The following is a 21094-nucleotide window of genomic DNA, read 5'->3' on the forward strand; positions in this document are numbered from 1 at the left end:
GGACACTACGCTCAACATACAGCGGGCTCACAGACTTGGCCGCCCTCCTCCACTCGCTTCAGCCTCGCCGAGACCAAGGGGCGTCATGATGTATTTTCTAGACTACACGGACCTTCTAAAAGTCCTTTCAGCGGCCAGAGCTTCTCCCCGCCTAACGTGGTCAGGTTCTACCTTGTTCTTTGCGCAAGACTATGCTAAATCCACGGGCAGTCGCCGTAAAGCTTTTCTGGATATGAGACCGGACCTCCGCTCCATTGGTGCCAGATATGGTCTTTTTCACCCATGCCTTTTCAAAGTTACCTACAACAACAAGACGACGACGTACGAGGATCCTGTACGTCTCCGCAGCTTCCTGAATTCCTGTCGAGCAGCTGCCATGGATATCTCTGGCTCCTCTTCTTCCTTTCCTCCGTGACTTTCCTGAGTTGTTGGTTTTTTCTCCAGTTTAGCTTAGCTTATTTAGCATTCATGTTTCGTGGTTTCACTTCATGTTTTTGCATATCTTTAGCATATTTTACACTAGATTTGTTTTCTTGTAATGTCTCCTGCTTGCCTTTTCCTTGTATTTGATTGAACAATTTCCTTGTTGCTTTTCATTGCTTCGTCTTCCTGATGTCTGCCTCCTGTCTCCACAGATTATATTTTACTTTCCGTTTGGTTCCCCCGGCTGGACGGTTCGCTGACCCTGGACGTCTTGCCTTCTCCAGTTGGCTCTACACCCCTACCCACACGTCTGGTCTTCTTCCCGAATTTACCTCCTCACCTCCCTCCCTCGTAAGTACGTTCCCCTTCCTTGTCTATCATGTTTGCCTCCTCCCTCTCCCCCTTCCTATTGTTCTTCTTCTTATTTATTCTTCGTTTAAAGGTGTCTCCTCTCACTTATTCGTTTCATTTTTCCTACTTCCTCTCCTTTTGTACCTTTACGTTCCTTCGATGGGCTCACTTGTCTTGTCCTTTGATGTCTTTCCTCTACTTGCTCATAGACATTGATCTTCTCTGCTCGAATTCTGTTCTTTATTTTGAATTTCTACTTTCCACTTTCGTGTTTTCTCTCTTCTCTCTTACTCATGATCCATTTCCTCTTTCCCTCCTTCAGTTCACTCATTTCAGCTTTTTTATCTTCTCTTCTCTCCTTCTTTTCTTTATTTTCTATAAACGATATCTCCTCTCTTATAATTTTCCTCACCATGTTTATTACAGTTTACTTTTTATGGTATGTCATTGAAGGTAATTTCGTGGAATGTTAAGGGTATACATTCCCCAATCAAACAACAGAGGATTCTGTCTCACATGGCTAAATTGAAGGTTGACTTATAATTTCTACAGGAAACTCATCTCTCTGACATGGAATCTGCAAAACTTAAAAGAGGTTGGGTGGGTGAGGTTTATTATTCTCAGGGTGATGGTAAGCGTAATGGAGTAGCAATTCTATGTCTCAAGTCCCTCTCCCATTCTCTTCTTTCCCAGGAATCGGATATTGATGGTAGGTGGACGCATGTCAGACTTTCTCTTAGAGGTGTTCCAATCTCTCTTCTCAATGTTTATGCTCCCACTGGTTGTAATCCTCTCTTTTGGACTGAGTTTTCACACCATATTATGCGTTTTGTTGACGATAATTTTATCCTAGCTGGTGATTGCAACCAACCCATTGACCCTTTTATTGATAGGAATTTGGATGTCTCTTATATTCCCAATAAAACCCACAAATCTTTCACTCAAGCTATTTCCCAACACAAGCTCATTGACGCTTGGCGACTTTGCAATCCAACGTCAAAAGAGTTTACGTTTTACTCTCCCTCCCATCACTCCCAATCAAGGATTGATTACATTTTTGTAACTCATACTATCGCTTAGACCCTCACTAACGCCGACATTGGGCCGATCTTATTATCAGATCACGCCCCTGTCCTAATCAATATTGACATACTTCCTAAAGTTGCTGGACCCAAAAGATGGTGTTTCAATAATACTCAAGCAAAAACAACAGGTGATGGACAGAATGCAGAACAATCTCATACATTCACCCCAGTACAGAGATCTGGGCCTAAATCTATCGTTTTTTTGCTCACCATACCTTTCCAGTTTGAACCCAGCCATATGCAAATCAGTCTTGACCCTGTGCCCCATGGGAACAGTGCAGCCCAAACTGCCTAGCTAGGTCCTCCCTAGACTGGAAACAAGCAGAATGCCAGAAACCGGTCCTCGGAAGCTTGTTTCCGGTCCAGGGAAGGCATGGCTTGGCTGTTCGGGCTGGACTGTTCCCATGAGGCACAGGGTCAGACTGATTTGCATATAGCCATGTCTGAACTGGGGTGGCAGAGTGGGCTAAAGAACGGTGATAGATCAAACCCAGATCTTTTGACTGGGTGTGAGTATATGATTAGTTCTGATGCTCCGTCCATCACCACCCCCTTTTGTGCCGCTTTTGGCCGCCATAACTGTGGCAGGGTATGCTCAGACGTGAGTCCCTTGCTCACTTTGCCACTGGATTCAAGCAAGCCGGGGTAAAGATGGCTGGAATGCAGAAACCAGTCCTCAGAAGCTTGTTTCCGGTCCAGGGAAGGCATGGCTTGGCAGTTCGGGCTGGACTGTTCCCATGAGGCACAGGGTCAGACTGATTTGCATATAGCCATGTCTGAACTGGGGTGGCAGAGTGGGCTAAAGAACGGTGATGGATCAAACCCAGATCTTTTGACTGGGTGTGAGTATTTGATTGGTTCTGATGCTCCGTCCATCACCACCCCCTTTTGTACCGTTTGAATAATAATCTCCTCTCCAATCCCAAATTCACCTCTTCCTTTACTAATTTTTTTGACGCATTTTTTCTGTTTAATGATACCCCCTCTATTCCAAAACACATCATCTGGGATGCTTTTAAAGCTGCAGCAAGGGATTTCATTATTGGCTACGTGGCGAAGAAGCGCAAGGCTGCTCGTAAATTTACTGGGGATCTCCTCCGAGACATTAAGAGATTGAAACACGCCTATTTTACCTCTCACTCGCATGATAGTCTGACTACTCTTGTTGCTGCCAAAATTAAGTTTAACGAGAAATCTACAGAGGATGCTTCACTGTATTTGTTGAAATCCAGCGCAAAATTTTATGGGGGCAGAAACAAAGCTGGGAAAATTCTAGCTAACTATCTGAAAGTTAAGCATAGCAAGTTGAACATTGAATCTATATATGATACTACTTTTAATCTTAAGTATAAGGACACTGACATTCTAACCGAATTCTCCCTCTTTTACAAATCTCTCTACTCCTCTGAAACTCAACCTTCCCCTCAATCTCTAGCACACTTCTTTTCTACTATTCAGAAACCTGCACATTTCCCTCTCGATCTCTCTCACTTGGAATCTGATATTTCCCAGAAAAAACTACTTACTGCACTCCAACATCTCAAATTGAACAAAGCCCCTGGCCCAGATGGCTTCACAGTTGAATTCTACCTCCATTTCTTGAAATTACTTATTCCAAAACTTCAATCCCTTGTAGACACATTTACTACCCTCGGTAGCTCCTCAGGCTCCTTCTCTGATGCCCACATTTGGTAAATACCCAAAGAAGGAAAGGATGCCAAACACTGTAAAAATTACAGGCCTATTTCTTTGGTCAACATTGACTACAAAATATTCGCCAAGTCGCTGGCAGCACGACTGGACCTCTTACTTCCCGACCTCTTAGGTGAGGAGCAATCCGGTTTTGTAAAGGGCCGATTTATCACTGACAATACCAGACTATTGTTTGACATATTATCGAAATCTCCACGTCTACAATACCCCCTTGCTGCAATTGCCCTGGATGCCGAGAAGGCGTTCGATAGAACGAATGGTCCTTCCTTTTCCATACTCTTGAATGGTTTGGTTTTGGTCCCAGATTTATCTCCCTTATCTTGTTGTAGTTCTATCTAGGACCCTAAATTCGATAGTCCTGATTTATGCCCTTATGTGGTTATAATAAATAATATCCTTATAAAGGCATAAGAATCATATCCATATTTAGTCATAGCCCATGCTGTCCAAAGTAAGCAAGGCTACTTCCCCAGGCTCCTAGAAAGTACAACGAGTTCTGTAAACAAACCAAACCTCCAGCAACCTGGGAATTCCCCATTGCTTTTGTTTTGATTTCGTCCTAGAACTCCTGTGAGCACTCTAAGAACGGCCAGTTCTTAGTGACATCTTCATTGACGTCTTATGTCCAACCTTACGTCAAAACCCGGCACCTTTCAGGTATAAATATACCAATGTTGCCTTAAGCAAACGCACGGTGGTGGTTTTGGAGCAGAGCGGCTATCTACTTGCCCGAGAGCCCAGCTGATTCGAGAGCCCACGGACGCCGCCCCTCCTCTTTGATGCACTGAGAGAGACGCTGTCTTTTATCCTGCCGAGAAATCCAGCTCCGGTGTTTCCAGATACCCTCGCGGGTTACTGGGATTTTGAGTCCTGAGAGAGAGATACCAGACCTCCTGCTTTCTAATATCCAGGTACGGAGCTGACTAAACCCTTTAAGAGAATTCTTGATTCAGATTCCTTGGCAAAACCAACTTAACTTAAACTGCTACTTACTTACTCCTTCCCACGTATTAGGCTTAGGTCAGGTACACCGGGGTAGGCGTATTTAGAAGCACCAGTTGAGTACGTTAGTCAATGTATATTTGTATGTATATATTTTATCCATTTTAAAGAAACATATGGCTAAGAAACCATATCAATGCTTTTACTGTATTATTTCATAATACTCCTTTTACTGTATGCACTTTACTTTACTATGAGTATTGCAATTTTGGCAATTCATTTCTCTTGCACGAGAAAGAAGACTGCTCAATAAATAACACCTTTTATTAAAAACGCCCGTCTCTCTTTTCTCTGCACTCTGGTGAAACTAAGTATGCACACTTGACTGAGTGAAATAGCTGTCAATTGTTTTCACACGACTCTAGAGATACACTCTTATTCTGAGAGAGCAAAGTTGTCATGTTTTATGGTTGTCAGAAGCTAATCCCTTCTTGTCTATCCAGGGAGGTTAAACTCCTCCTCGTTTATTCGAGAAAGTTTCTAGTGACCTCTGAGCTAGCTGGCAAACCTTAAGTCTAATATAGTCAGTAGAGACCTAGTCGACCTCAGTCCTACGTATACACTGCTGAATATATTATTCCAATGCGCAGAGCCTATTGGGAATATAGGAACTACACTTCATTTCGCCCAACGTTTGGTAAGGCGATAAATCTAACGCAAGACGTTAGAGTAACTCAGTCGTGCTTTTTCACACAGACCGCTTTTCCCGTAAATACTCCAAAAGACGTCTGGAGTGGGTAAAAGGTTAAAATCCGCCGGAACTTAGTAGGTAGAGATTCCTGTGTAAAGTTTTTGGTTTAGTCAACGTTGAAGGATACAGTGTTCCAAAATATTGTGCACCTAATCTTTGTTTCCTTGAAACCTGATCAGCAACAAAAAAAACCAAAAAACTTTTCTGTCAGTAAAATGCCTGACGGAGACGAAGAAAGAGATGCTACAGCGTCTCAACTGTTGTTGGATGACACAACTATCCAACAGAATAACCCGAATGTTATACTCATTCCGGTCAACGTAAGAAGAACTATAACTATTAAACTTATAGAAAATGGACTGACATCACGAGGTGGTATAGTCATATTCGTGATAGAGGCCCATGAATATCGGCAGACAGAGGTATTCTATTCATGGATACACTTTCCAGCAGCAAATGCTGTGACACACGGCTTCCACTATTACAAAATAGAGGAACCTCCGGATGAATACACTCCTTTCGAGGAGATTGAAATCCCACTAAATTACCAAGAGCACCTGCTCTGGTTTAAAAGCGCCCTAAAACATAACAATCACATCACCAGGCTTGGTCCACTAGGCAGACCAGGAGCAACGTGGCCGGTTCTAGCCAGCTACACACCACATCCAGTCATCGAAAAAATGTCAGTACCAGAACTTTTAGCACAGCTAAAACAACTGATTAAAATACAAAGACAATTAGTCCAATATGTAATGCGGACTACAACAGTCCAACTAGCAATTAACATTCCACAGCTGACCCTTCATCAGGGGTACACAAACAAAATTACACCACAGAACATACAATCATGTCTTGGTAAAGTACCCACAAAACGGGAACAAATTCCATTCTGGTTAGCACAAAAAATCACTCAAATAGAGGCAGTATTTCCTGATACTACACCTACTGAGAAACACAGAATTCTGACTATCTGTCTTCCAATGGGGATCGCACCACATTTGGAGGACTGTGACACTTGGGGCACAGTCTTTGCTTCAATTTACACAAAAACACATGGTGTTCCGTCCATGCTGTTATACCAGATGTGCTAAGACAGATTCAAAATGAATACGGTCCAGAACCTACTTTAACTCTGGGTATGAAATTACTGAAAGACTTCAAGCAGGTCTCGGCTATATTATTAGCCAACATAAAAGGAGAAGCAGCATCTGTGGCGATCCGCCAGAAATTGAAAGAAACAGATATAGCAGAACAGCCATTTGAACTTGCCAGAATCATAGAAAAATCCTATGAAGAACTAGGTAGAGATAGTTTGGGTGGGAAACCAGTAAAACCCCAACTAACTGAAAATCCTGAAAAAACCTTTATTAAAAATAATCTAAATACTCCAAAAAAGAGATGGGATGGAAATAAACAATCCACTCCAAAAGAAAAAAGATTCCAGTCCAGAGAAAGGTCTCCTCGACGGAGAGAAAGATCTCCGGACCAAGGAAACAAGTCTCCCCAGAGGGAGCCCTCTGAGAAAAGATACAACCTTAGAAATAGGGATAATTTGAAAAAACCTGATAGATATCAAGATATTGATACACGTCCCTCTCGATCTTTTCAGACTTCCTTGCAGAAATCGGAAAGAAGAGGACGGTCAGAACACAGGGAAGAGCATGTCAAGTCCAAAGAAAAGGAACCTGCTCATCAAAGTAAAAAATTACAATTTCCAAGAAAGAAGGTAGCCAGTATTAAAATAATTAAACATGCAGAGGATACTGAGGGGGAAACATCATTTACCACGAACGCATTACCACGCGTTACGTTTACAACGGGTCACTTACCACGCAAACGTCTTTTGACCGCGGGTGCATTCCACGAACGTTTTTACAACGCAAGCTTCATTGCTTCCAGTCTTCTTTCCTTCGCTTCGTCCTGCGTGTATATCATTAGGAGAAAGGGACAATAAAAAGGGGGGGTTGGGGAGGTCTCCCCCCTAAAAAAAAAGCGGAATAAAAAAAAAAAGAAAACTTTAGGAAAAAAAACGCTATTCAGTGCAAATTGAGAGAAAGGAAAGCGCCTCAACAACGACGTGGCGTGTACGTCAAAATAGAAGTCCTATCTCTATTTTGAAAGACGTGTTTTGACGCTGGTTATCGTAACGTAAATATGTCGGAGTACAGTCTTGCGTGCTCAAATGCTGCGTGGTAAAGACACATGCGTAGTAAAATACGCGTGGTAAAGCCATGCGTGGTACAGGTAAGCGTTGTATTATCATATATTCATACTGAGGACACAACTGGAAAACGGAGAGTGGGCCCAGAAAATGGTAGACAGCGCAGCAAAAGTGACCATAGCTCGCAAGATCTTGATGAATCTTCTGGAGACAGTGGACACGAAGGAATACATTCAAGAGGAAACTGCAGATACCAGAGTTAGCAAACCTCATAAATTATACGAAATAACACTGCGGATAGAGAGAGATAAGACTAGGAAAGTAAGAGGTCTCTTTTGGGATAACCTTTCGAAAGGCTATGACATCCTTTTAGCTGAGAAAGACTGGCCCAGAGTTTGTCAGGGAGTGCCCCTCATGGCGAAGAAATGATTATGCCTGCCTTCTCAAATCATGTTCCAATTCATAGAAAATATACATATGCAAAAAAATGGGCAGTAGCCCAAGCTCCTGCATTATATAAAAATCATGTAGGATGGGATGAGGTCTCTCCTCCTCACAAAATCCAGTTAAAATGTCAACCAACTGCACAAAGGCAGACCCAATTAAACAAGAAGCTAAAAGGCAAGTCAGGGAGATCTTAGATCAACTTGAATACCAAGGGGTGATTGAAACATGCACCTCACAAATGAACAATCCTTTGTTTCCTGTCTCCAAGCCAGATGATTCATATCGTCTAGTGTTGGACTACAGACATCTTAACTCATGCTGCAAAACATTTGCAGTTCAAAATTCACACAGTGCAGCACTAATGAATAATATCGTGCGTAAAAAATACAAAACGACATTAGACATCTCTAATGGATTCTTTTGTCAAAACATTGCACCTGAAAGCAGGTATTTGACCGCTTTCTCAAAAATGGGGTCACATAAAATTTCTGTCGACTCCCACAGGGATTCAAGAATAGCCCAGGATTATTCTCAGCAAGAGTAACAGAGTTACTACAAATATATGATGATGAGGCATTATCCTATGTCAATGACATCTATCTCACAGATGATGACCTGGATACTCATTTGAAAAGTCACGAATTGCCCATCTAACTGTCCTATTTTTAGGATATGAATTATCAAGTGAAGGCAAAAGCCTAGCAGACAACTTCTTAGAGAAGTGCGCTGTAATCCAAGCACCAAAAACGCTCAAGAACTTACAATCAATACTAGGTTTCCTGAATTTCGGAAGAACATACATTCTAAACTATGCTGAGAGGGTTAAACCTCTCTATGAATTAATAAAACCTGATTTCAAACCAATCAATTTGACTCAGAAACATACAGAAATTTTGAGATCGTTGCAAACAGACATGTTAGCTAAAACAAAATTGCAAACACGCGAAAACATACGCAACCTTGTAATCCGAGTCATCTCAGGAAGATGCGGATTCACGTACCTGACCTCTAATGAGGGAGAAACGATACCAATAGCGTACAAATCACACTTGTACACACAAGCTGAAATAAAATTCAGTTCTACTGAAAAAATTCTAACTGCGGTGCAGACTGCTGTAGCAAAAGAAAGAGCCTTAGCACAAGGTAAACGAATAATAATCATTACACCAGTACCAGCCCTAGAAGCGGTAACAAAAGCAAGCATTCCAAATGCTAAAGCACTACATCCGAGATGGATACAATGGGTTAATTCTCTTGCTGCAACAGACGTAGTATACGAATTTGATCCTAATTTGAAAACACAAGAATTTCTACAATATGAATATGAATGTCCTCTGCCGACCAAAATCCTGCCTCTAGAACACTACGGCTGTATAATATATACAGACGGCTCAGCACAACCCGCAGTTGGGGGTAAACAAGCTTACAGTGCTGCGTGCGCGATTGTTAAAGGTCGTTGGCACGAAGGAAAATTTAGACCATTGGTCACTAAAACCCAATCTCTAGGAGATTGTGCAGCTCAGCGAGCTGAACTACTAGCATTTAAGATGGCGCTTGAAAATACCAATCGCGAATTACCCACACTAATAGTGTGCGATTCATATTACTGCGTTCAGTCTTATGATGAATACTTGCAGAACTGGGTTCAAAACGGTTTCAAAGATTCAAAAGGTGGCACAATCAAGCATAACATGCTTTGGGAACAAGTAGTTCTTTTACATAAAGAACTACAAAAGACTCACGTGATACATACACTGAGTCATCAACGTGATGGCGTTCACGTTGCGGGGAATTCATTGGCTGATGAGGCCGCAAAGGCAGCTGTGCAAACGGCTTCCGTAGCTGCTATCACCCGGTTAAAAACAAAAATAGAAAGCAATATAATGCAAGCTGTCAGTGCTACGGTAAAAGATGATATAAAATCACTCCCAAAGGCTTTCCAGTAAAGTACTCATAAATAACTGATGCGAATAATGTTCCATTTGCTCGAATCCCTGGAGTGGGGGATAGGGCAATTCCAAACATGGAACACAGGTTAGGACTAATTACAGCGGCACACGAAGGGCTGGCTTCTGCACATGCTGGCGTTTCTGCCACAATATCGTTATTAAAACAGAGATATTGGTGGCCACGTATGAGAAAACAGACTAGGAACTATGTTCTAGAATGCGAGATATGCCAAAGAATGAAAGAATTAACAGTGAAACGACCAGCACAGACGCCCCTACTAATCTCAGATAAACCATTAGCGTGTGTTTACCTGGACCACTGTGGTCCCTTACAAAGGGATGGCAACTATAAATATATCATGGTCGCAGTGGATTCCTGCACGAGATTCATTTGGATGTGGCCCCAGCGCTCGGCTGACGCCAGAACTGTTATAAAAGATTTGCGAGTCTTTATCGGCACATACGCAATTGGCATGCTACATTCTGACCAGGGTCCTGCTTTTAGCTCTCGAGCTTATAAGGAGGCCATGACCAGCATGGGCATTGCATTGCGGTACTCTTGTCCCTTCCATACTGAGGGAAATGGGATAGTGGAAAGAAAAAACGGAACATTAAAGCAATCTATAATGGCAAGGGTATTAGGTTCGGGTGATGGGTGGGTCCAACATTTAACAAGTGTCTAACGTAGTCTTAACAATCTGCCAAGAAATTATCTGAAAGGTTTCAGTCCGTACGAACTATTGTTCGGGACTAGAATGCATATTCAGGACCTCGATAGTCAGACTTCAGTGGTAGAAGAAAAATGCTTTGATATCAAAGATCGTTTGGCTATTTTACAGGACTTAAATGAAACAAGAAAAGGCCTGAGCAACGTAAAGTTAAAACAGCAGCCAACAGCCACTGAAGATAAACCACCTGTCCCAGCAAGGCCTGTCTGGATTCCAAAGATTGGGGATCTGGTCAGAGAGAAGATTGCGGTAAAGAAGGAATTTGGGCCTTCTTACAGAAAAGCAGTACCTGTCTTAGCTGTCAGCGGAACAAGATCAGTTGTACTACTGCCCCTTGCTGGTAAAAAGGAGAACCGAGTTGTATCCATCGACATGGTAAAACCACAATCATGTGGCCAATAATAAGTAGTAGGCCCAGTGGACTCCCAAGAAATAGCAGAGTACAAAAATTTGCTACAATACAAGAGGGTCAAACTGAGAGACTAATCACATTTGATAAACCTGCAGTGAATAAAAAAGGACTATGCAACAATGCCATTGAACTTGTGCCTCTTGAAACCCAAATTGCAACAGTTCGTCAAGAAACACCAGTCTACAACGATGTAGCCTCAGACTATGCTAATGAAACAAAAAATGAAAAAGCAACTAAAAATCCGGAAGCGATTCCAACAATTGACAGAACTGCATCTGGCTACTTCATCAATTTCGATAACTTTTCTGAAGATCCAAGCGAACCTGAAGAAACGCCAGCAACAAAAACTTTCAAAGACAAAGTAACTGAACTCTTTCATCAACTGAAAGAAACCTATCTGATTTCTCCATGGATTAAATTTTGGATTGTGTTAGGTGTACTTTTCCTCCTGCTTTGGCTCATCATGGTTCTTTGTTTAGGAAAATTCATTGAAGGAAAATACAGTACAATGGACACAGCAAGTCAGAACATCAACTTGGTCCTAAAGCCTCACAAGTCATCTCACATCGAGAAAAGAGAACTATCATCAGTGAATGTCACAGCCAATCCAATACCCGGTGGGGTAGCATGGGACAAAACGGATTATGAAATCTATGGCCCGGTTGAGCTCTTGAAATATCCACATCAGTTCAAGGTTTCATTAAGTGACTTTGTAAAACCAAGTACATTCTCTGATGATTGGGACTTTGAAAGTATTAATGATATGATGTCAGATTTAGTAATTGCAAAAACAACAAGTGATGGACTGAATGTGGATCAATGTCACACACTCCCCCAGTCAAAAGATCTGGGCCCAAATCCATCGTTTTTTTGCACTCCGCACCACCCTGGGTTAGACAATGGCGATATGCAAATCAGCTCTGACCCTGTTGCCCCATGGGAGATTTAGTAATGTCAGCAAAATTTACAGAACATGATTACTTACAGGGTTCATCAAATTATGAAGAAATTTATTGTTATAATCACTTTGCACATCACTATTTGCATAAATCTGCTCAGCATAGAAATGTTTTTAATTATAATCAATGGGAACATTGTGCAACTCCACCTCAAAGCAGTTCGAAAACATTTTACGAGAAATTCCCATATTTCTCAGGGTTTAACACAAGTGATGCAGAAACGTTTTATTTCAAACTGTTAAATAAGACAGGGGTAAAAACAATGCTGACAAATACTAAATTGATCTATTCGGAAACATTTTATGAGAAAATGATTACATTTGGTTATGAATTCTGGAAAAACAATATTGAAACAAAAACCATCTGGGGTACCAAAGATTGGCAGGTACAAGGTTTAGAAGTGTTATTTAGAGCCTGCATGATCCCAGAACAAATAATATTCTTGAATGATACCATTCAACAGACTACTTTTCTTGGCCTAGCCAAGATAAAAGATTTTAACAAACCATCTATTCCAAAGCCAACACCTGACAGTAATAGCACTACAGATGTTGCGATAGACGTATCCCATATTTTTAACCAAAACAGAACACATCCTGATTGGAAAAAATGGTTGATCTGGCCCACAGACACAAATAACTGTCAAGATAGATTCCTGAACAAATTACAGGGGTTAAAAATGACCAGGCCAGACCCTAGACACTCCCAGAGACAACATACAGTGTAGGGAAACTCTGCCTCGAATGGCTACAGAAATCCACACTGGCTGAAATTAAGCAACACTTGACTTTACTTAAAGACGGTGCTGACTTGCGTGATTTCATAATGGGACCACGCAAACAGCGTCAAAAACGTTTCATAGCGACCGGTATATACGCTGCGTACAACGAAGTTTGGAAAGTAATGCAAATTGAAACAGCAGAAAAAATACGAGAAATTGATCGTATTAATTTGGAAAAATCACTTTCTGTTGTGGACAATGGGTTAATGACTCTGTCGTCCAGAATATATTCACTGGACAGTATTGTATCATCTGCTATTGATATAATAGAGCAGGACTTACTAATGTTACAACACGGTCAGTCCCAATTACTTTCTAATGTACAGCTTGGCTGGACGTTGCAAAATCTGCGTTCAGGCTACGTGCCCTGGCGTTTAATCAACACAACGTCATTATTCTCTATATTTAACCTTACTGATACACAAATCAGTTTGGCACAAAAAGGAGCAGACTATACGATTCTGAGCATTGAAAAACTTGAGAGATTACCATTGACAATGTCAGAAAGACCTGTCATTGAATGGATAATACACGGAATAATAACAATTCTGATAACAACTTTCCAATTTAAATACTGCCAAGAGTATATACCAGCGGGCCAGTATGAAAGGTTATATATCGAGACTACCTGTCCTGCCAGTTCAAAGAAAGTCCCATTTTGGACGGTGAAAACGTACTTTTCTCCATCCATCGGCCTCCCTCTACCACCATCTCAGGGATACTAGTGTATCGCCCACCAGGTCTACAACGACGTTTTTGTGACTCCCTAATGGATTCCATCTCTTCCCTCGCATGCTTAACCCCGAACTTCACTGTCTTGGGAGACTTGAATCTCCACTTCGATGACCTCTCCAACAAAACAGCTGCTGACCTCAAAGCAGACCTAGCCTCTATAAGTCTCCAGCAACAAAGCATCCAACCCACCCACAACAAAGGCCATCTGCTGGACCCCATATTTACCAATCTTACGAGATTGGTAGTAAATTCCCCCATCCCTGTCCCATGGTCAGACCACTTCTTAGTCCCCTTCAAGCTAAAACTCTCGGCTGAGGCACCTGAGAGACCCCCCCCAAGCACCCTCTCGCCCGTGGAAAACTCTGGACATTAACTCCTGGGCACAAGCACTCTCTTCTACCATACCAGTACTGGACCCAGATCCCTCTAAAGCAGATGTCCAAATTGACGAGTGGATCACCCAATCCCTCGACGTTACCCTGCCAGTCAAATCCCTCCCCAGTATAAAGAAAACAGCCAAATCCCCGTGGTTCACCCAAGAACTACGAAATCTCAGGAAGACATGCAAAAACTCGAGCGCCTTTGGAGAAAAAACTGGTCGATAGAAAGCAAAAACGAGTACAGGGCTGCCATCAAGCACTATAAAAACTGTATAAAAAAAACACAGGCAACTTTCTTCGAGGAAAAGATATCAGCGGCAGCCAATTCTGCGAAAGAAACATATCGCATCGTGCGCTTACTTACCAAAATTCCAGACCCCTTACCCACACCTGACCCATCGGGCAAAAGATGCAACCAGCTTGCTGAGTTCTTCTCTTCGAAAATCGACAAAATTCTCATTTCACTCCCTGGCCCCAACTGCTTTCAAATCCCAGTCATCTCCCCCCTCTGCCCCGAGGCGCCACGCCTCCGAACCTTTCCCGAGATCACCACAGAGTTATTTCTGTCCACCTTACAAACTATAAAAAGTGGTGCTCCTTCAGACCCAGCTCCTATGAGCAAATTAAAATTAGTCGCCTCCACGGTTGCCCCTCCTCTCACCCACCTCATTAATACCTCCTGATGACTGGGCTCTGTTCCTGCCAACAGGATGAAAGCCACTGTCAGGGCTCTCCTAAAAAAACACCTTGATCCCATGGACCCAACCAACTTCAGACCCATCTCTCTTCTTTCTGCTATTAGCAAAGTGGCCGAACGAATCGTCAACCAACAACTTTCTAATTTCCTTGAAGCTAATCAACTCCTGCGCCAATCTCAGACAGGGTTTAGACCGGGACAGGGAACTGACACCGCTCTTCTAGCCGTGGTCGAAGAGGCAAGAACCATCATGGACGCAGGAGGATCAGTGGCAGTGATCCTCCTCGACCTAAGTGCCGCCTTCGACACGGTGGACCACGCCATCCTCATCCACCGGCTAAGTCTGATAGGAGTCGCTGACTCCGCCCTGTCCTGGATCAAATCCTTTCTGGAAGAAAGAACCTTCCAAGTGTCGGATGGCACCGTCGCGTCCAAAGCCCTGACACTTCAGTGTGGGGTCCCCCAGGGCTCCTCTCTGAGCCCCCCACACTTTTTAACGTTTACATGTCCCCTCTAGAGGACATTATCGCCCCATACGGCATAAAAACAGTCATGTATGCCGATGACACCCAGCTGGTGGTCTCTATTAACCAGCTGAGCAATAGCCTAGATATTCTGGCAAACTGTCTCGAGAGCGTTTACCATTGGATGTGTGAATCTTGATTAAAACTGAACGGAGAAAAATCTGAGATACTTCTCCTGGGAAACCCTCACAAACTCCCTCCATCCCTCTCCTGGCCGCCATGCATGGGAACGCCCCCTACCCCCAAACCCGAAGTCAAAAGTCTTGGCATATGGTTGGATCAAGACCTCAACTTCAAAACTCAGGCCAGAAAAACCTCGGGCTCCTGCCTTGGCCTCATCCGTATGGCACAAAAAATCCTACACCTGATCCCCTTTCAATCAAGGAAACTGCTGATGCAGGGGTTGGTGAACTCCAGACTGGACTATGGCAACGTCCTGTACCTGGGGGCACCGGCATCAGTCATCTATAGACTACAATGCGCCCAGAACGCTGCTGCCAGACTCCTAACCGGAACCAAATCAAGACTCTCGGCCAAACCAGCACTCAAAAGCCTACACTGGCTCCCGGTCAAAGAAAGGATTACCTTTAAGACCTTATGCATCTCGCATAAAATAATGCAAGGCAGAGGCCCCCCGATTCTGAGACCCTTTGTTAAGCCCCACCACTCTAACAAACTCGGTCGGTAACGGCCGAAAATCGGTATTTTCGGCCGTTACCGATCGGAATACAGACAACGGGATGTAGGAGGCCGAAATCCTGCGAAATCGGCGATTTTACCGAATCGGAAAATCACCGAGTCGGTCGGATTCCGAATCGGAAAAATGTAGGAATCGGAAAAAATCTCCGATTAGGTAATCTACCGAATCGGAGATTTATTCCGATTACTACTTTTTCCCGATTCGGAATCCGACCGACTCGGTGACTTTCCGAATCGGTAAAATCGCCGAATTGGTATATATTCCGAATCGGTGAAAATCCGATTCCATGCGAAAACCCTAAGATTGAGATGTAGGTAAGCACAGAAATACCGATTTTGCTCTAAAATCGGTATTTCTGACTCGGAAATTACCATGGATTTGAATCAGGTGGTAACCAGGTGCAACCTATAAAAAAAGACCCAAAATGCAGTTCTACTTGCAACATGGCAGCTTTCTATGTCATAGCTAGACGGCTACGGCTACAGCAGGAAGGTGAGAGGGAATGGCTGAGACAGGAGCAGGTGTACAGGCAGAGGGTGACCCTGTGCATGCTGACAGATCCAGAGATCCTACAGAGGTACAGGCTGGAGGCAGACACCATCAGAGACCTCATCAGGGACCTCCAACCCCTGTTGCAGCACCCCACCCCAAGGGCACATGCAATCCCTGTGCAGGTGCAGGTGCTATGCTGCCTACATCTTCTGGCGTCTGGCAGCTATCAAAGTGTAGTTGCTGTGGCAGGAGGGGTGACCCAGAGCAGCCTGTCAAGGTTCTTCCACAAGTTCCTTGATGCCATGATCCAGAGGATGGCCCACTACATCTCCTTCCCTTCCACCCATGCAGAACTGGCACAGACAAAAGCTGAATTCTATCAGATGGCAAGATTCCCCCACATCATTGGCTGCATAGATGGCACACACATACCGATTTGCCCCCCTGCTGACACCGAATACGTATACCGCAATCGGAAGTCACGGCACACCATAAATGTGCAAGTGATATGCAATGCCAAGTGTGTGATCACTGACCTGGTTGCAAAGTTTCCGGGGAGTACCCATGACTCCTATATCTTCCAGAGTAGCGGGATTTATGCACGGCTGATGGCAGGGGAATTTGGCGAAGGATACCTCCTAGGTAAGACACAGTGTCAGACCCCCATTACCAAAATTGCAGTGTGTAATACATGTATGCATGTGAGTAATGTTACCCCTTCTCCTTCCAGGCGACAGTGCATATGCCCTACGCTCGTTCATTCTCACACCTTACCTCAACCCCTCAACACCCAGCCAAAGGAGGTACAACCGTGCACACAAAAGCACGAGGAACGTAGTGGAAAGGACCTTTGGCATCTGGAAGAGCAGGTTCAGATGTCTGCACAAGAGCGGAGGTGCAAGACAATACACCCCCATCACCTGCTGCAAGATTATTGCTGTGTGTGCAATGTTGCACAACCTTGCAGTCAGGAAAGGCACTGAGGTAGAGTTATCCGACTACGAGGACCCTGATGATGACAATGCTGTCCCACTACCACTACCTGCTGGAGTCTCTGCACCATCTGACGGCAGATACAGGCGTCAGGAGATCACAGACAACTATTTCTGAGTGAGTACAGATGCACAAACAGGTCAATGTATGTGTTCAGAAATTAAATTTAATAATGTTGCATCAACGTTACTGCACTGATGTGCAACAAAAGAAAAGTTAAACAACAAGGGGTAGGAATGTCCAATGTCCGGGTTGCCTCACCCGCAGTGGCAGTCCTATTTTTTGCTGCGCTTAGCAGGCCCACTGGGATGAACCTCACCCCCTTCAGAATGCCCTGCAGCCTCAGCTGAGCGTCTGGTGCTCCGGCGCGGCTCTGACGCAGTGCTGGCCGGGCTGCTGCGGCTGCTGCTGTACCCAGCCTCGCCCAGGACGGGATTCACTGCGGTGTTGGAGATGAGTAGTGTCTCCATGGCTGTTGTTATACGGCCCATGCCCCTAGTGACCTCGGACATGGACTGTGTGAGGCTGGCCTCCATGTTTGCCCCACGTTGGCATGACTGGGCAGTCGCAGCCGCAAGGCGGGTGAGTGACCTGTTCGTGACTCTTGCATCCCTGCGACGACTCAGCTCATGGTCATCCAACCTGGTGCAGAGCTGGGTGATGGCAGTGGTCATTCGGCCAATTGATGTTGCTATGTCCTTGTTGCTGTCAACGAAGGTCTTGAAGCCCTGTGTCATCTCACCCATCTGCAGGTTGTGCAGGCGCAACTGGCGATGGCAGGCCAGGATGGATTTCGCCTGCATCCTCTGAATTGTGACCATGCTGGTCTCCAGCCCTGCGAAGACGCTGCCTCCCGGTGCTGGTATTGGGCTGCTGGTAGCACGTGGCCTACGTGGAATCCTGCTGCCCTGCTGTGTGTGCTCTGGTGTCGCTGGTGTCACGGGGTCTTGTGCAGGAGCCTGACCCGCTGCCCCCTCCATGATGACTAATGGAGCCACTATTCTCCTCCGGGCCGGGGAAGTGGCAGGTGCAGGGTGGCTCTGTGGTGGTGTGTTGTCCGGGGAGAATACCAATGAGGGCGACTGAGACTGAGACAGTCGGGGGGAGTGTGGAGTTGTGAGGGAATGTCCTGTGTCCTCCTCATTTGCCAGGGCACAGCTGTTGTCCTCCTCCTCCTGTGCTGCTGCACTGGTGCTTGCCACTGCCGCACTGGCTGTTGGTGCTGGAGCTGATGCTGCTCCCCCGCCTGATGGTGCCCCTAGGTACAAAGAAGCATTTGTCAAGTGGGTGCTAATGTGTTCCAGTCACAACTATTAAAGCATTGCACATCTCATTACAAACACGTTGATGCTGTATTACAGTTATTTATCTCATGCTTCTGCTGTGGCATTATTGGTAACTTTTGCTGAGTACATTTAGCACGATGCATTGCTCATGTCTGTTGCTAGCTGTACTGGCCTGGGGTTTGGCTGTGCATTGGGTCTGTAGGGGAGGTGTCTGGTATGGTGTGTCAAGTTGCGCATGCTTCTTACCTGTAGCTGTAGCTCGGGATGAGCTATCCAGGTCCCCAATGCCCACGACACTGGCCCTCTCGATGGTCGTCGCCACTAGTTCCTCCAGCTGAGTGAGGGGTGGCGCACGGTTTGTTCCTCCTCCAGTGAGTCCAGCCTGCTTGTGCAGGTCGGCCAGTTTGCGCTTGGTCACGCCACGGATGTCATAAAACCTCTTCTTGAGGTCGTCTAGGCTCCTGTGGGTGACACCAACTGCATTGACTTTCTCCCCGATGTCGAGCCACAGCCTCCTCTTGGTGCTCTCCGGGACAGTCAGGGACTGCCTGCCATATAGCTGGGTGTGCACCCTCACCACCTCCTCCACCAAAGTTTGTAGCTCCATGGTGCTGAATTTAGGATTGCGCTTCCGCCCTGCCTTCTGGCTCTCTGTGCTGGTGTCCATGTCTCTCAGGGATCCTGCTCACAATGCTGCTCTCTCTGTGTCTGCTCAACTCATGCAGCTTTCCAGAATGTTCTGATGAGTTGCACCTGCCTGGGTTGCCACACCCTGTGGGGGAGGGTGCTTACAGCTCATTGGCTGATGTCTTCAGTGTCACTCAACCAGCTCGGCAAAACGGCATTCTCCGAATCGGTATTTTCCGATTCGGTATTTTCCGAATGTGTTCGGTAAATACCGATTCGGAATGTATAATGCCTTCCTATTGGCCTTTCGGCCCATGGGGCGTATTTATTATTCCGAATCGGCGTTTACCGATTCGGTTGGTTCCGCATTTTTTTTTTTCCGATTCGGACTTGTCCGACCCGGCCTATACCGATTCGGTAGTTGGCGAATCGGTACGTATCGACTCTCGATACCGAATGCTACCGAATCGGTATTTTTCCGATGATTATTTCCTACATATCATTTTCCGATTTTGAAATACCGATTCGGTACGGATCGGTATTTTAAAATCGGTAAATGCGTTTTACCTACATCGGGCCCTCAGATCAGACTCTCTCTCCCTCGCCAGCGTCCCCAGAAAAAAAAAGTCTCGATCCGGGGGGCGCTGATTCTCTTACAACGCCCCAAAACTGTGGAACGCCCTCCCTCTTGCCATGCGGAGAGAACACAACCTCCTGGCCTTTCGGAGGCAATTTAAAACCTGGCTCTTCCCATAAACCTTTAATTCTTCTGCTCTCCCCTCTGGAACTTAGGTCATGCCAGCGCTGGGACGCCCAAGGGTAGCTATGCGCTTTAAAAATCCCAACTCAACTCAACTCAACTCAACTCAACTCAAAGGTTGGGTAAAGGGCACATCAAGTCATCATGGAAATTACCTTACACACACACATGTTACAGTGAAAAGAAACAGAATGTATTTCTTAGTGGTAACAATTGTAAACGATCACTAAGCGGTATACTTCTGTGTCAAGGTATTAACCTGCATGGGGCCTGTGAGAGGAACTCAAATAACCTTTCATGTCACCAACACGGCACACCTGCAACACGAATAGAGCCATTCTTTAGATGGCTTTCTAACGGGAGCTATATTCTAATAGTGGACCACAGCTGTTGTGTCCATGGTCACTTGCTGTATGCAAGTATTGTATCCAAACAGCACTCCAGATACGGAGGCAACAATTTGGCCTTCTTTGAATATCTCTTCTATTCGAATTGATACTTTAAGCAGATTAAAGTCTGTTCTTTTACAGACAACTGTGCCCTTAACGTCATCAAAAGAAACTTATGATCTGCAAGTTGCAAGGCCAACGGCAGAGATACATAGCCTTTTATCAACAAATTGCCCAGTGCATTTCGCAGAAATGGTAAGCCAAATCCTAAATATGTCAGATACCAGTGGCATCCCACATGTATTTAAGACAATTTGTTCGGGACTGTTAACACCCTTCAAAACAGTTCTGGGCATTTTTCCTAATTTTGTCCATTCTGTCTTTGGCGGCCTACCACTTCTTTTGGGACTCGTAGCAGGAATTTTATTTTTGATCCTTCTGCTCCGATATGGCAAGCCAAGTCGCAGACAATACTCCAGCAACGATGGAAGAAATGATCCTAGCTATACGCTATCGGGACCGCATAACTAAAGTCCTTGGATTAGCCCGGCTAAGAGATCTGAATATGACCTGGTTTCTTTCATTCAGACCCATCTGGCAGAATTGCATCTTACCTGTGCTTTGATGTATGCTATGCGGAGAAGAATGCGTGTTGGACGTTTGTCTTACACTACCATCAGAAGTACCATTGGATACAGATACTTTGCTAAGTCCTGTAACGGCTCATGCATCGTGTTGTCCCTAGCGGCTACCCATTCTGATGACGGCATTCGTTGAGACTTCACCACTACGATTAGGGGGTAGTGAAG

The 21094-nt window shown here is 44.8% G+C and overlaps 1 protein-coding gene across 1 annotated transcript; it reads right to left on the reverse strand.

Moving 5' to 3' along the window:
* Nucleotides 1-1027: 1027 nt before the first annotated feature.
* On the reverse strand, nt 1028-19361 carry LOC144828132 (uncharacterized). The gene is made up of 3 exons (XM_078686248.1): nt 18756-19361; nt 17638-18481; nt 1028-1169 (listed from the first exon to the last, which is right to left on the reverse strand). The coding sequence occupies exons 1-3, from the start codon at nt 19174-19176 to the stop codon at nt 1028-1030; spliced, it is 1407 nt and encodes a 468-aa protein (XP_078542374.1). The 5' UTR covers nt 19177-19361.
* Nucleotides 19362-21094: the final 1733 nt, after the last annotated feature.

This window comes from Lissotriton helveticus, chromosome 4_1, assembly GCF_964261635.1.
Source record: "Lissotriton helveticus chromosome 4_1, aLisHel1.1, whole genome shotgun sequence".
NCBI classification, from domain to species: domain Eukaryota; kingdom Metazoa; phylum Chordata; class Amphibia; order Caudata; family Salamandridae; genus Lissotriton; species Lissotriton helveticus.

Coding starts and splice junctions, on each gene's coding strand:
- LOC144828132 (XM_078686248.1), bottom strand. CDS start 19,176: ATGGACACCAGCACAGAGAGCCAGAAGGCAGGGCGGAAGCGCAATCCT. Junction 18,482..18,755: donor ATCCCGAGCTACAGCTACAG/GTAAGAAGCATG, acceptor CTTTGTACCTAG/GGGCACCATCAGGCGGGGGA. Junction 1,170..17,637: donor CCCGTCCTGGGCGAGGCTGG/GTACAGCAGCAG, acceptor GAAAATTATAAG/AGAGGAGATATCGTTTATAG.